Source organism: Myotis myotis, unplaced genomic scaffold, assembly GCF_014108235.1.
Source record: "Myotis myotis isolate mMyoMyo1 unplaced genomic scaffold, mMyoMyo1.p scaffold_m19_p_5, whole genome shotgun sequence".
Lineage (NCBI taxonomy): Eukaryota > Metazoa > Chordata > Mammalia > Chiroptera > Vespertilionidae > Myotis > Myotis myotis.
In genome coordinates, this window is record NW_023416357.1 from 15,739,808 (window position 1) to 15,754,171 (window position 14,364).

A 14,364-nucleotide genomic window follows, 5' to 3' on the forward strand; every position below is an offset into this window, starting at 1 on the left:
ATACAATAAATACAAGCGCCTGGCCTTTTCCTGTAGTCTTCCTCCCTTTCCAGCATCTATGTCCCCCCTCACCAGGGTCTACACCAGCTAAACCATTTACACCCGTTACCTGGGAGCAAAAATAGTCCTCTTTCATCTACAGGCCCTTATATTCAGGTACGAAGGACAGGCTTTGTAAAACTGCTACAAATAAGAGACGATGTTCATCGGTACAATACGTTTCAACGGGCAGATACGTGGACACACAAGCAATTGCCGTATTGTATTAGAGACATTTTATTGAAAATGCGAAAATAGGAAATGTATTATAGCCTAAAATAAATTACATAACATATACAGTATATATTTATATCTTTAAAATAGTTTTGTGTCTAGGTTCTTTCAGTCTAGGAATTTTGACGAAATCAAGAATTTACTGAACTGTGTCCATATTTTTTTTTTTTTTAAAGAAAAAACCCGCTTTCCAAAACTTAGAAAAATATACTGCACTAAATGGATTTCAGATGTATCATCTCAGGGAGTATCACATAGTGACTTCGAAGTTGTTTTATAAAATGTCTTGCTTTATCTTGTGGCGTGAGAGGGGCGTACACGAGGAATTACCTGTACCGCACGGTTATGACTAAGAATGGCTGGACCAGGTAAGACATTACTTCAAAAGTTACGATACGACAACCTGGCATGAGAGTGCTAGATTACGACTTAAAGCTGCAGTTCACTGTAAAGACTACAAGGTGAGAGTTAGAATGCTCCGATTCCCTTGCTCTAGCGCCACCTTCAGGGAGGGTGAGTGGAAAACAAGCCTTCGGGGAAGCCATGCGGAAGGATGCTGAAATTCGGAGATGGCTTTGGTGACAAGGGTAACGTTAGCTCAGGTATGTACACGGCGGGGCCTGGTGTGAGAGCTCACCCAGCTCTAGCAGGAGGCCAGGTGGGATGCTGGCAGCGGGCTGTCCCTGTGGCATCTCACGCTTTTCTCTCCATCCAGCTGCCCAGCGCACTCACAGGTCCCTTCTTCAGCGGGAACGGCCTGCGAGGACCCCGTGGTGGAGGCCACCGGGGTTACCTCTCTCTGCGCAGCCTTGCCGCCGGGACGCCGTGGAAAGCCGAGTGGTCACCTGTGGACTCTTCAGAGCGATGCGGAGGGACGGTGCTGGCCGTGGCCTGCGGGCAGTGGTGGCCGCGGGCGAGGGGGGCAGAGCCGCAGTCCTTTGGTTCCAAGCGGAGATGGTCTGAGGGAGGGGACAACGTGGACCACGAGGCAGCTATGTCTTTTGGGTTCTCGTGAAGCGGGGCGTGAAGTCAGCTGTCGTGTGGGTTTTTACAAAGCGTCGGCAGAGACCGTTCCCTGGGTCCCCGCTGCGTGGAGCATACCCAGTATGCCGGAGTTTACGTGAAACCTTTCGACCAAGGCCTCTTTCGCTACCAAAACCAGAACCAGAACTCGACGGGAGAGGAGATGGCGCTGGGGTGTCATCCCCACCGTCCCCGCGGTGCCCGTGCGCCCCGCGCCTTATTCGTTCTCCTCTCTCATTTCCACGATGTCCGTGCTCTCCTCGGCGGCAGGGATGTCCGTCATGGCCGAGTCCTCCCCCTCCACGGCTGACTCGTTCTCCATCTTCTTTTTCTAGAGCAAAGAAGACACGTAAGCGTGGGCCGTGGCAGGGACACATCACAGCAGAGCCAAGAGCAGGGGGAGGCCCCCGGGGTCTCAGACTTGGGTCTCGTGGATGGTTGGGGCGACCTCACCGAGGCTGCACCTCAGTCCGGCGTGTGCCTCTCTGTTTGGCTACTTGGACGCTGGCCCTGGCCCGGCACTCTGGGCGATCCCGTCCCAACGACTCTCCCCAGTGCCCACTGGATGCACCGCACCGTCAGCTGATGGCAACCCCCCCCCCCCCCCCCCGCCCCCTCCGGGGACACCACTTCCGCCCGCCCTTCCCAGCAGGGCCTGAGCTCTCCCCACCCTCCTGCTCAGGGCCTGCAGAGCCTTTGTCCCTGGGATGAGCATGCGGCCTGATGCTATTGGAGCATTCCTCCCTCGGGCCAGCCCCAGGCTTGCTGTCATTCTCTCCCACCCTGCGCCTGGCCTGGCCTAACTCCAGGCGACTGCCCTGAGGCCTGGACCCCGCAGTGCGGGCCCAGCTGAAGGACCGGATGTCTCCCACTGTGGCCCACAGGAGCCACTCAGGTCTTCCCACACCTGGAGGAGGCTTCCCAGCCGTGGCAGGTGTGTCTGTCCCCACGTCTCACCTGTTTCCGATAGACGTAGCAGGCGGCTATGGCGACCATGGTGGATTCTCCCACAAACCCCGCGAGGAGGGAGCCCACGCCCAGGGTGGCTCCGTGGACCCTGGGGATGAGAAAGCAAAGGCCATTACTTTGTTAAATCCGTGCACACACAGTGTCACAATCCAGCCGACACCCAGGAAAGGTGTGGACAAGAGGCACCAGACAATCGCATTCAGAGTCTGCACCTAGTAAGCCAGGCACCTGCATGGGGAGGGGACCTGGACCTCCAGGCAGAGCTGCCTCCCCCGCCCCCTCCGGCCTCAGCTCAGCACCTGCTGGCGTCCCATCCCTCCTGAGCCCGCAGCACCTCCCACCCTCCTCTCTGCAAGCCCCTTCCGTGGGAGACTGGGAGTCATGGTTGGTGCTCAGTAAATAGTGTGTATAGGCCTGACCCTGAAAGGACTTTTCTAGAATGGATCTCAGCAGCCTCCCATCTGGTTTGCAGGCAGAGAATAAGACGCAAGTTTGCATTTCTACTTCTAGATACGCTTGGGGCTTTCACACGAAAAAGCAAAAGCAACCATCTAAACAGAACTTAAGTGGCAGAAGGACCCACAGCCCCACGCCCCTGACGACTCACCCCAGGTAGGGCAGGACCACGAGGCTGGTGATGAGGACGATGATGCGCAGCACGGAGCTGGGGGCCAGGACAAAGGTCTTCTTCAGGGTCATCAGCCACCCGGTGAGATGAGCCCTCACAGTGACTGAGGGGAGAGCAAAGGGCTCATCAGCAACGACCTGCTTCCCCGGGTCCTCAGCCTGTAGTTTCTAGCCGCTGGGCAGCACACCAGGGTCCTTGGGGTGCAGGCTGGGACCCAGGCCCTGCTGCTGCTGCCCTGGGCATCACCTTGTCTTCCTGCCAGGTTCCTGGTCTCTGCGTCAGGGCCCGGGCAGCCCGTCCCTACCTCGGCTCCTGCCCCATCACAGCCCTGAGCGTCCAGACAACGAGTGGCTGCAGGCAGCTCCCTCCTCCATAGTGACTGCCCCTGGGACAGTCCTGTCCACTCCTGCCTCAAGCTCGGACCCTTCCTCTCTCGAAGAAAAAACTCAGAGAGAAGAGATCAAACCTGATTGCCAGTGATCAAACCTGATTCTGAGGGAGGAGCAAACCTGGACCAAAAGCCCAGAGACAAGGTGTCGGGGAGGAGAGAGGGCTGCTCTGTCCACATCCCTGATTTCCTCAGCCGTCCCCGACCACGGAAACCTCAGTCACCGCCCTCCTCCTGCCCCTGTCAGGTCCCTGTCGTTCTGACAGGTGGGTGTGTCACAGACACCTCGCCCGTCTCCCCATCCAGACAGGAACTGAGGGAAGGCGGGGCACCCAGCCTGGACGCCATGGAGGGCTCCAGCAACACGTGTGAACTGCTGCCTGAATTTGGTTTTGGAGGAAAACAGTTGTCAGCAAGAAGTGCCCTGATGTCTGACCTCAAACTGGAGGGCGTTTAAGGAAGTGCTCACTCCTGGAGTAAAACCTCGTGTCCAGGGAGGAAGCCCATTGGGAGGAAGACCTGCTGTCCTCCTGGTCTAACGGAGTGCCCTTCCGGCCCAGGGTGGAGGGCTGTATTTAAGAGGCTCAGACACACACTTCGGTTTGGGCAAGGGCAGAGGTGAGGGCACACAGGTAGAATGCTAATCCTGTTGGCCCATACCCTGCAGGTTGCACAGACAGGTGGAAGCTGGACCCGTCTGGAAGCCCTTAGGATGACAGGTGAGGCGGAGTCTCCTGGACCTCCAGCCCCTCCTCCAGGCAACACTGTGAGGGCAGCACCTCTAGGTGGCGTCGCCTTCCAAAGCTTGGCTCCCCAGGGTCTTGCCTCCCCTGCACCCCTGACCCTCCATCCCTCCATGTCTGCCACAGCTGAGAAGGTGACACCCGAGGGACCCAGCCTCCAGGAGTGCTTGGCCCCTAAGCAGGGCAGCTTGTGCAATTCAGGGACAACTGGGGCTGGCGGGCCCACAGGGCTGGCCGAGCTCCGTGGCCCGTTTCTTCACCTCACTGTGGCTCTCTGTAGGTTTTGGCTTCTTGGCTCACTGACTGGGGTGGAATTTCTGGGCAATAAAATTTTTAACAGGAAACAACATGCACTTGGTACAGAATTCGAAAGGGAATATAGCACAAAGGTCTTCCTCCCAGGCCTGGCTCCCCGGGGCCCTTGTCCTGCTTCCCAGCGGCAAGCACTGTTAGCCCTTTGGTGAGTTACCTCTAGAAATGGTATGCAGACAGGCAGGCACTCACCCTGAACATAGCACACCCAGGCATACATGACGGGTGGTACATGCTACAGACAGGGCAGCATACTAAGCAACCACTCTGCAGCCCGCTTTACTCATTTCCTAAAGCACGACCTCCTTCCTTATGGCACACCTCACACTACTCTGCCGGTTTGCGAATTTTCCAACTGGCTTCCGCTTTGGCTGGGGGCTTCTCCTCTCTGGCCACATGCCCTCTGGCCTCAGCTCTGCCCCCAGATTCTTGTCTCCAGCAGCCCCTCTCTTTCCCTGTATGGATCCAGGTTTTATAGGCTACTCCCCTCACCCCATTTTATTCCTGAAATTAACATACCTACAAGTCGACTTCTGAATGTACAGCTCTAAGGCTTTTGACACAGGCCTAGACTCGTGTCCCCACCACCATCAGGGTGTGTGGCAGTTCTTTGCCCCTGAACTCCTCACGCTATCTCTGGGGGTCTGCTTTCTTTTTCCCTGTTTGCAACCGCTCTCCTTTAAGAAACCGATGATTCCTGTAGGCGTCGTGTTAAGAACTTTCATCCTACTGGGCCATGTCTCCGCATCTTTCCAGTCCACTGTGAAGATTTACAGTTTTGTTTGGGACACGATTGCAAACACTTCCAAAGAAAGAAGACTGAGCCAGGCGGGCGGGGTGGGGGGGGGGGTGAGGAGGGGGGAAGGGGGCGTGGTAAGGAGGAACTTGTCTTTCGTTTGCTTTTGCTTTACCTGGGATGGGGAAGAAGGAGAAGATCCGCAAAGGAATGACGCAGAGCTCTGCGAAGGCAAAGTCCACGCCGATGATGTCTATCAGAATCTTCTCGGACACGTTGGGGGTCCAGAACATCACAAAGCAGAGCTGGGGGAGGGGGAGGGGGAAGCCAGGTTGTGAGGAAAAGGCATCAACGAGTGGAATGAGAAAGCCAGGCAGTCTAATATGCTGAGGAGCTCAGAAAGAGGGTGACCTGCCCAAGCAGGAGGCTGGCATACCGGTCCTCAGGCTGCCATCACCCTGCCCTGTTCCCACCGCTGGCACAGGCCCAGGCCCACCTGCCACGTCTGCCCCACAGGGGCCCGGGCAGTGGGGCAGATGGGGACGCACTGAGTGGGGAAGCAGGCCACTGAGCGGGGCCAGTGGGCTCCCACGGAAGGCTTAGCTGGACTGCTAACCAGCTCAGTCCGTTCAGGGGGAACATGTCTATTAACACAGTTTTTACAGCTTTCACCCAATAATGAAAAGTGCCCTGGAAGCATCTGGATGCATGCAGCACGCCTGAATCAGCATGGCCAGCCAAGACGGAAACAGCAATGCTGAGATTAACCACAGGCCCGGAAGCCTGCAAGGTCTAGTTCAGAGAATGAGAGACCACAGCCATGAAGTGGGGAACTCTGGACATGGAACCCCTTTGAGAAAGTGGGAACTGAAATGGGCGGGGGAAAGGTGGAGTGAAAAATCCCACCAGTTCCCAAATAATTCTCTCCCTTCCTGACGGTGCAAGAGAGCGATTCTTCTCTAAAACGAAAATGAATACGTTAGAAGGTGAATGACAGTCGTGCAAAAACAGAACACTGACATTTTAGACTATCACACCCTTTAGGCTTTGGGTAAATTAGGGTTCCTGGAATTAGGCTGGTCCTGTTTACTGTGTCATGTTGAAATATTAAAAAATAAATACGCCCTAACCAGTTTGGCTCAGTGCATAGAGCATCGGCCTTCGGACTCAAGGGTCCCGGGTTCGATTCTGGTCAAGGGCATGTACCTTGGTTGCGGGCACATCCCCAGTGGGGAGTGTGCAGGAGGCAGCTGATCGATGTTTCTCTCTCATCGATGTTCCTAACTCTCTATCCCTCTCCCTTCCTCTCTGTAAAAAATCAATAAAATATATTTAAAAAAAATACCTGGGAGAATCTAGTATATGTTTCACTTGCTAACTGCAATGGAGCTTTAATTCTGCCATATCTTTTTCAGCATCTGGGAGGAATAAATATCTCAGGGGTTTTCCAAAATGACATCATTTAACCCTATTGCCTGCTGCCCCTACTTACAGCCCATCTCTGACATGAAGGAAAAAATACCTCAGATGTGGCAACTCGGAGCTCAGAGGCATTGTCACCGTGTGCCCTGGACAAGTGGCCTTGTCATCGTTTTCCCACGGCAAAGCCTGAAACAGTGAGGTATCGCTCACACCTACAGCGCAGGTATGGCGACAATTTCATGTCGCAACTTCAAAATGGCACTGAGCAGGGCAGTGAGAACTATCCGGACTGGATCTGTGCCTCAGGACCCACGAAGAGTAAGCCACCCTGCATTTCTTCCGTGGTTGGAGGACCACACTCTGCTAAAAATGAGAGCTTGCAGGACAATCACTGTAATGCCGTGTGTATTCCGTAGCCGGCAATGACCTGAACGTGAGACGATGTCTCCTGTTGCAATCTCTCTGCTTTGCAAAATCACTGCACAATGGCCTTTCAGTTACAACACCCGAGGGGAAGGGAGGGAGTCATTGCATGTCAGAGAGGAGGGTGCAGCCAGCGTCTGTGGCAAAGCCAGGTGATTCCCCTCTCTGGGCTCTCTGCATGGGTGATGGGCACCCCAAGGCGTTTTACAGCCTTGGAAAACCTCGGAGTCCAGTTGGAAGACAGGACCATAGTGAGCACACCCACATCACTCGAGACATTTACAAAAATACCCAGTAACCTGGGCCGGTAACCACAGCGGCCCCTGAGAACAAAATGTGAAGGTCTGATGGATCCCTAACAGAGCTTCCCAGGAGGGTGGTTTCGACATTCCATTTCTAAAATGCCACAGTGTGATTCAGTGTGGCACCACTGAACCACTCTCTTCTGTCTGGTACCTATCTGTGCCCAGAGTGCCCTGAATGCCCCTATCAGGCCACATGCTCCTGAGGCGCCTCTTCAGAGCTGTCTGCCACACTTAGAAGGCTGGGCCTCCTAGCCGAACCCGGTCAGCCTGGGGCTCGAGCAATCACAGGTCATTACTGAAAGCGAAGGAATGCTATGGGTAATGGATCGAAGCTTCCTTTCGTTTTCTTCCGGAAGTCTCTGAATTTGACCCTTTGCCTTTGCCATGCTTCCAGATGAAAATGCTCCTTGCCTGCCAGTAAGTCCCTAAAAACATGACTATTTCTTGCATTGCCCAGAGGGGAATATCTGCAACATAGCAATAGGTCCGGCGCTGGTTAAAAGCGCAGTTCCTCTCTGCAGGCCAGCGTTCCCTCAGGAACGTGTGGAGCCCCAGCTAACAACCAGACCAAAGGTGACCAGTCGGTTTCAGAAAACAGGAAGCTGCAGAAGTGAACCTAACAAAGAATATTTCAGGAAAGTGTCATTCGAATGAGTTCACCCAGAGGAGGCTTGGCTCAGAACATGCCCTCCCAGTTGACCATGACATGCTGTGTTCCTCAAATATTTGCAGAGCCTAACGACATTGACTTTTCCAAACCAGGAAAACAAACCTAATAAACTCCTGACAATGAACGTGATTTGTTCCTTAGAGCAGCTGCAGGGCTGGCTTTTCTGCTGCAGAGCTTGCTGTCAATATTATCTTATTAGGAAGCAGCCAGCTGCATAGAACCACCCACTCAGTGCCCAGATCTTGGTTTTTCTATTTATTTTTCAATAGAAGGAACCAGTGCTGCCTGGAGAAATGGCTCATTCTAGATCTGCCTGGAATAATATGTCAAAGGACACAAGAGCCCAGCAGGAAGCATTCCCCACGGGCAAAGCTGGAACAATTTCAGCAACAAAATAAATACTGTAGTACTGAATACAGAATACACAATAAATACCCACGAGTCAATCTATATATATAAAAGCCCAGTGACCGAACGGCAGAACGACCAGAATGATCAGTCAACCAGTTACTATGATGCGCACTGACCACCAGGGGGCAGACGCTCAACGCAGGAGCTGCCCCCTGATGGTCAGTGCGCTCCCACGGTGTGAGTGCCACTTGGTTGACTGGGATGAGCGGCGCTCCCACAGTGGGAGCAGCCGCTCAGAGGGTGGGTCCATAGCTGCTCGGCTGACCAGGATGAGCGGCACTCCCATATCGGGCCGATCCCTGCAGTCCACGCCCCCCACCCCTGGTGCATGGGATTCAGCATGAATCCCATGCACCAGGGCTCTAATATTGATATAAATAAGCAAATAGGGTCAGATCTCTGGCCCAGAATTTTATCTAATTCATGTAGATACTCCCTTCCCAGAGAGGTGAAGCATACCTATACTTCCCCATCCAGAAGTGTGGGCTGACCATAGCAACTCCCCTCCAAGGAGAACTCGGCTTGGAAAGGGGAAAAGAGTACCTTTACAGTGGAGAGACCTGGCAAACATGACCTCGGGAGGTGGTCAAGGTCAACATCAGCAGTGATGAGTCATGTTGATGGCACGTGCTCCTGATAAGATGTGATAAGACTCGCACTTGACCCAGGTGATCTTCCTCCCCAAATCCAAAGCCCCCTCTAACCACGAGAAAAACCTCAGACAAACCCGAGTTGAGGCACGTTTACACAAAACCTAAGCGGCATTGCTTGAAACTGGGAACGCCTCAAAAACAAGCCAAGTCTGCGGAACTCACACACCAGAGGGGGCTAAGGAGACAAGATGACAAGGGCTGTGAGGGAAAAGCTAGTGAAACCTGAATCAACTGTGCAGTTCAGTTCACAGTCACGTATTCGTTCCTCAGTTGTGACAAATGAACCACTGCAAAGTGAGGGATGAAGGGTGTGTGGGAACTGTGTGCTAGTTTCACAACGTTTCTGTAAACCTAAGATAATTCTGAAATAAAAAGGTGATGAAGGCGAAGAAAGAAAGGAAGACAGGAGGAGACCTATGACCCAGCACCCTTTTATTTGACAGACTATGTGATTCTTTTTCTGAGGACCAGACACTGACCATGAAATTTTTACTTTGAACTTTGAAACATTTATTGGCATTTCAACATATATTCATTGCTTGAAAAGTGTAGTCCATTCCAGACACACCTTCTGCCTTCATGATCACTGGCATCTCTTTTCTTTCATCACATTAGCCTCCGTGGAAACTAACCCCCATTGGGATTGCAGCCGTTGTATTCACAGCCTTCCCATGCGGTTTCTGGTTAGTGTATGTGCCATGGTCAGATTTCTAGTGATGGTCTGGTCGGGCAGATCAATGAGTAATTTAACATCTTCCTTAGAAGCAACCCGTTAAGCAGGCTTTACCTGTATGGAGTTGTCCCACATCGGAGGCAGCATTTAACCTTTCATGTCTAAACCCCTGTAACGATGAACTAAGTGATGACTAAGTTTTACCATAGATTAAGGTCCCCAAATAGGACTACAGTGTGCCTTAAGGAGGAAGCAAGACCCAGCCCTTACAGAAATAACACCCATCTGACATGCTACAGTCTGAATCCACGTGACTAGACCCACAGAAGGGGGACCCTCCTCTCCCACAGAGTCTGTTTCTGACCCGCCCTGGGACAGTCTCAGATTCTTTCCCAAGAATGTGGGATTCGAAGAAGCCAGTTGTCTCCATCAGCATTTGATGAAAGGAGGGGGCTCCAGCCCACAAGGGAACATTGCCAAGAGCTCTGGTTTCGACGCAGTTCCAGAGCAAACCAGAGCTCCCTACACTCCCGCCATTACCCTGAATAATCAGGATTAGTACACAGTCAGAGAGTCTTGTCCTCTGCAGTTAGAAGAAGTGAAATGTATGCAGCTGTTATGAATTAAAATAGCTGGCCCTGGGCATCGTTTTTATTTGGAGCCTTTACTTAGTAAGAAAAGTTCAACAACTGTTTGATTGGGTTTAAGTCTCCACTGCCTAAACCTGAGGTTAACCCTCAACAATACCGCATACAAAGAGGTGGTTACAGCCTGGCTTGGGGCTGCAAGATGGTGAGTCAGTGGATTTACATTCTGGTGCCAGCTCCTTAGCCCTCGGATGACCAGACCACCAGCGTGTCTGTGGCCCCGTGACCCCCACAGATGCTTCTCCCCGCCAGGGGCACAGTGAGTGGGACCAGCCGGTCTTACTATCATTACTGTAAAAGGTTTCCTGGTTCTGGAATAAAATGCTACTAGTGAGCTGTCTGTAGGTGGTGAGATTAGGATTGATTTTATTTTCCTCTTTGGACTTTCCCCTGTTTTCCACAAAGAGCATGAGAGCATGTGTTCCTTTTTTTTTTTAACCACAAAAAACCACATTTTAAAATAACAGGGGCCCCTGCATCTGTCCACCTTAATAAGTATTTAGGACAGGGATGTGCAAAGTCCTGATTCAGAGGGAGGGCTGACAGCTGGGTTTCACAGACAGCGTCTCGGGACACTGTGCCTGGTGTCACTCCACACAAGGCACACTAATTTGATTTCCCCGTGGATAGAGGGGCCTGAACAAGGCAGGACACTGCCAGATATCACACCCGCCTACCTTGCTCGAGTTTTGAGAGAGAGAGAGAGAGAGAGAGAGAGAGAGAGAGAGCGCTGATGTACACCCCAGGACTGCCATTTGGCCTTTGATTCTTAGCATCAACTTGCACTGGCTGCAAACAGGTGGCAGGGAGGTGGGTGGGTGGGAAAGTTCACCCGCGTTTTGTGGGTCCAGCTTTTGGTCCCAGAGAGCCGGAAGCCATGGGAGGTGGCAGGTGCAGGAGAGATGTGATGCTTGCCATTTTGACTGACAGGCTGGGTGAGGATGGAGTATGGGGGTGGGGCGCAGGGCAGAAGCAGGGAGTCCCGCCAGGGGGCTACTGTAACATAAGGGAGAGGGCCTGGGGTCATCAGGAGGTGGGGAATGGTGGAATTGGAGGTATCTGCACTTAGTGCTAACAGGATGTGCTGAGGGACCCGTGTGGGGTATGAAGAGAGTGATGTGAGTGTTTCTCTGTCTTCAGGATGGACGCTTGGCTGCCCCCTGGGGACCCTCCGGCCTGTCTTGTCCATGATTTCTCACTCTCACGTGCTGACCGCCAGCTGAACTAGATGGGGTCCCTCCCTAGAGCCCTCCTAAGGGTAACAGCGAGCCTGTGAGAAGTCACCACACCCCCCTGGATGACACGGCATTCCATTAGGATGACTCTGGAACCAGGGGAGTCCCAATTCTGAAGAAAAAAATTTGACATTTTACTAGAATGCAAATCCCTGAAGTCTACATAACGTGTGAAAAGGCCAATGAGCCCACTTGCTGGGGAGGAGCATGATAGAGGGTCAGGGAGTGAGTCTGTCCTGATGGCCAGAGAAAGGGGGCTATTGCCCTGCAAAGCTGACCATGCTCTGAAGGGGGCTGGGCAACAAGCCAGGTGGGTGGGCAGGAAAACCGCAGCACAGCATGGGAGAACGTCACAGGTAGGGAGCACTTTCTGAGGAAGGATCATTAGTATTATTGTAACACTAGAGGCCCGGTGCACGGATTTGTGCCCTTTGAAAGGAAATTAATTAGAAGGTGGCCAGTGGGGCGGGACTGGGCGAGACGGGCTGGACACACCCTGGAGCCAACCTCCCACAGTCCCTCTCTGGCCAGCCACACCTGGGGCGGTGCTGGGGCTCGAAGGGCGTCTGCAAAGTGAGTGGGGTCCCTCTGGCAGGTGGGGTCCCTCATACTGGCCTGCGGGGATCGGGCCAAAGCTGACAGCCCGACATCCCCTGAGGGGTCCCGGAGCGTGAGAGGGAACTCTGCAGGGTTGCTGTCACTCGGCAGTTGCTGCATTGAGCGTCTGCCCCCTGGTGGTCAGTGTGCATCATACCTACCAGCTGGTCAGCCGGCTGGCTGGTCGCTTAGCCTTTTATATCTATATCTATATAAATATAATAATATATATTATAATGCGTAATATATAATGCATATTGGATTACAATATATACTATTATTGCAATAGTATACAGAGAGGAGATGCAGGGGACTTTTTATGTAAGGTCAGGCAGGTAAAATTTTTATGGGGCTGAAACAGATGGAGTAAACTTCGTCTACTACTAAGAAAAACAGAGCTTTGTTTTCGGTTAAAGTAGGGAGCTTGACACAGTGTTTTCGTGGTACTTAGTATTCTCCATGTGGCTTGTTGACCATCATAACCACCGTTACACATCCATCTGGAATAGCTTCATAAGGGAGTTGACGAAACCACTATTATAGCACATCTAATGGTAAAAAGTTAACATTTTCAGATGTCGGTTTAAAATCAGTCATTTTTAAAGAATATGAAAGTGCAATCACCCCAACTGCCATTTAGATTTAATAAAACCGCCAAACAGGCACACTTGGTCAGAGCACTCAGTGCTCCTTTCCGACCTAAGCCGCACAATTCTTAGGAAGGCCAAAACACACTTCCAGCAGCAGGGGGCGCCATGCACCAAGCCTGCAGTGGGCGCTCCGGCTGTCAAACCTCTGCCCATCAAACCTCTGCCCATTCCATCCATTTGCGGAATGTTTCTTTCCTATTCTTACTCTGATTTGTAGAATATTTAGAAGGTTCCAATCCAACTTCTGTTTAGCCTTTACTTTTTCTTTGACTGTTAACAGAAACCGGAACTTGCTGGGGCGGGGGGGGGGGGGGGGCCAAGGGCGGGGAGGTGGTGTTCAATGGGTCTAGAGTTCCAATTCTGCAGGAGGAAAGAGCTCCTCAGATGGATGGTGGCTGGCGGCGACAGCGGCACAACAATGTGGACGTACTGCCCGCACACCTAGAAATGGCCCAGGTGCCAAGTTTTAAGTCAGGTGCATTTTATCACAATTAAAACTACTTTAAAAAAATTGGGGCCTGCTCATAACATCACGGCGTGCTCCCCCACTTGCTGTTTTAAGACTGCATTGTGGATCTGTACTGCCTTTTTATCACCAGGGCTTAGGTAGCGTTTTGGGGACCATTCTTAATTGCTTTACTCTCCCTCTGAGTTCCCCTGAACAAACCAGTCAACCCCTCAAATCTGCGATAATGATGACTTAAAAAGTGAATGCCGGGCTACTAAAGTGTGAAGGGGGGGCAGAGGGCCCGTGGGAAGGAGGGAACTCATCCATGATCACACACCAAGAACTTTCCATTGGTGATTTCATTTAACCCTCATAAAATCCTGGGAGAGAGGCAGGATTTTCTACTCCTTTACCAAAGGGGTCACCAGGGCCTAGAAGGGCTGTGTGACTTGGCCCAGGGCACCCCGTTGGGAAAGGGTGGGGCCAGGATTTCCACCCGGCCTTGGGGACTAGAAGCCTCGCTCCCTCCATATTTCTGGGATGTCTAAAGCTGCCCATAGGGCCCAGCGGTCCACACGATGCTCCCAGAGGCGCCAGATGAGAGGGTTTTCAATTCAGCTGATTTACCTTTGGTCCTTTCTGTTCTCCCCCCCAATGCACAAGAGAGTCATTTTCTGCCGGATCCTGGGAACAATGAGAAGGCAGTCTCGGGGCGCGGGGGTGGGGCCGCTGCCCGGCAGAAACAAAGCCTCAAACAGGCCGTCCTTGTTGGAGACACAGGGTCGGCGTGGCACCACGGCCACGGCCGGAATGAGGCCTGTGGTGTCCCTGCCCCACGGCTGAGTGACAGCTCATGGGTGAGGTCAGCAGCAGGAAGCTGAGGCTGGGTCCCTGTGCCAGTGGGAACAGCATAACGGTGTTTTAGGATGAGCTGAACCTCATGGAAGGGGATTATCTCAGTAAGTCACAGAGAGAGCCTGACTGTTTCCTTCTCTGATGGCCGCCTTTTGCTTTCCTCCCCTGCTGGCCTGGGCCCTCAGGCCTAAGACTCTGAAGTTTTGGAACTAAAATGTTTTAAGTCCTCTTGGCCTCCAGGGCCCTGGCAGGCAAGGTGTGACCAGGCCATCTGCTGTGAATCACCTCTTCTCCTTCCAGTAA

At 52.6% G+C, this 14,364-nt stretch overlaps 1 protein-coding gene across 2 annotated transcripts in view; it reads right to left on the reverse strand.

The window, feature by feature from the left end:
- Positions 1 to 255: 255 nt before the first annotated feature.
- The window catches only part of ANKH (ANKH inorganic pyrophosphate transport regulator), a 116,529-nt gene continuing 102,420 nt past the window's right edge, over positions 256 to 14,364 (reverse strand). For both annotated transcript variants that reach the window (XM_036310222.1, XM_036310223.1), the window contains exons 9-12: positions 5,248 to 5,377; positions 2,873 to 2,996; positions 2,254 to 2,353; positions 256 to 1,627 (exon numbers count right to left, since the gene is read on the reverse strand). In XM_036310222.1, the coding sequence (XP_036166115.1) occupies positions 1,514 to 1,627; positions 2,254 to 2,353; positions 2,873 to 2,996; positions 5,248 to 5,377 (468 nt within the window). In that variant the 3' untranslated portion in view covers positions 256 to 1,513. The remainder of the gene's footprint in view (positions 1,628 to 2,253; positions 2,354 to 2,872; positions 2,997 to 5,247; positions 5,378 to 14,364) is intronic.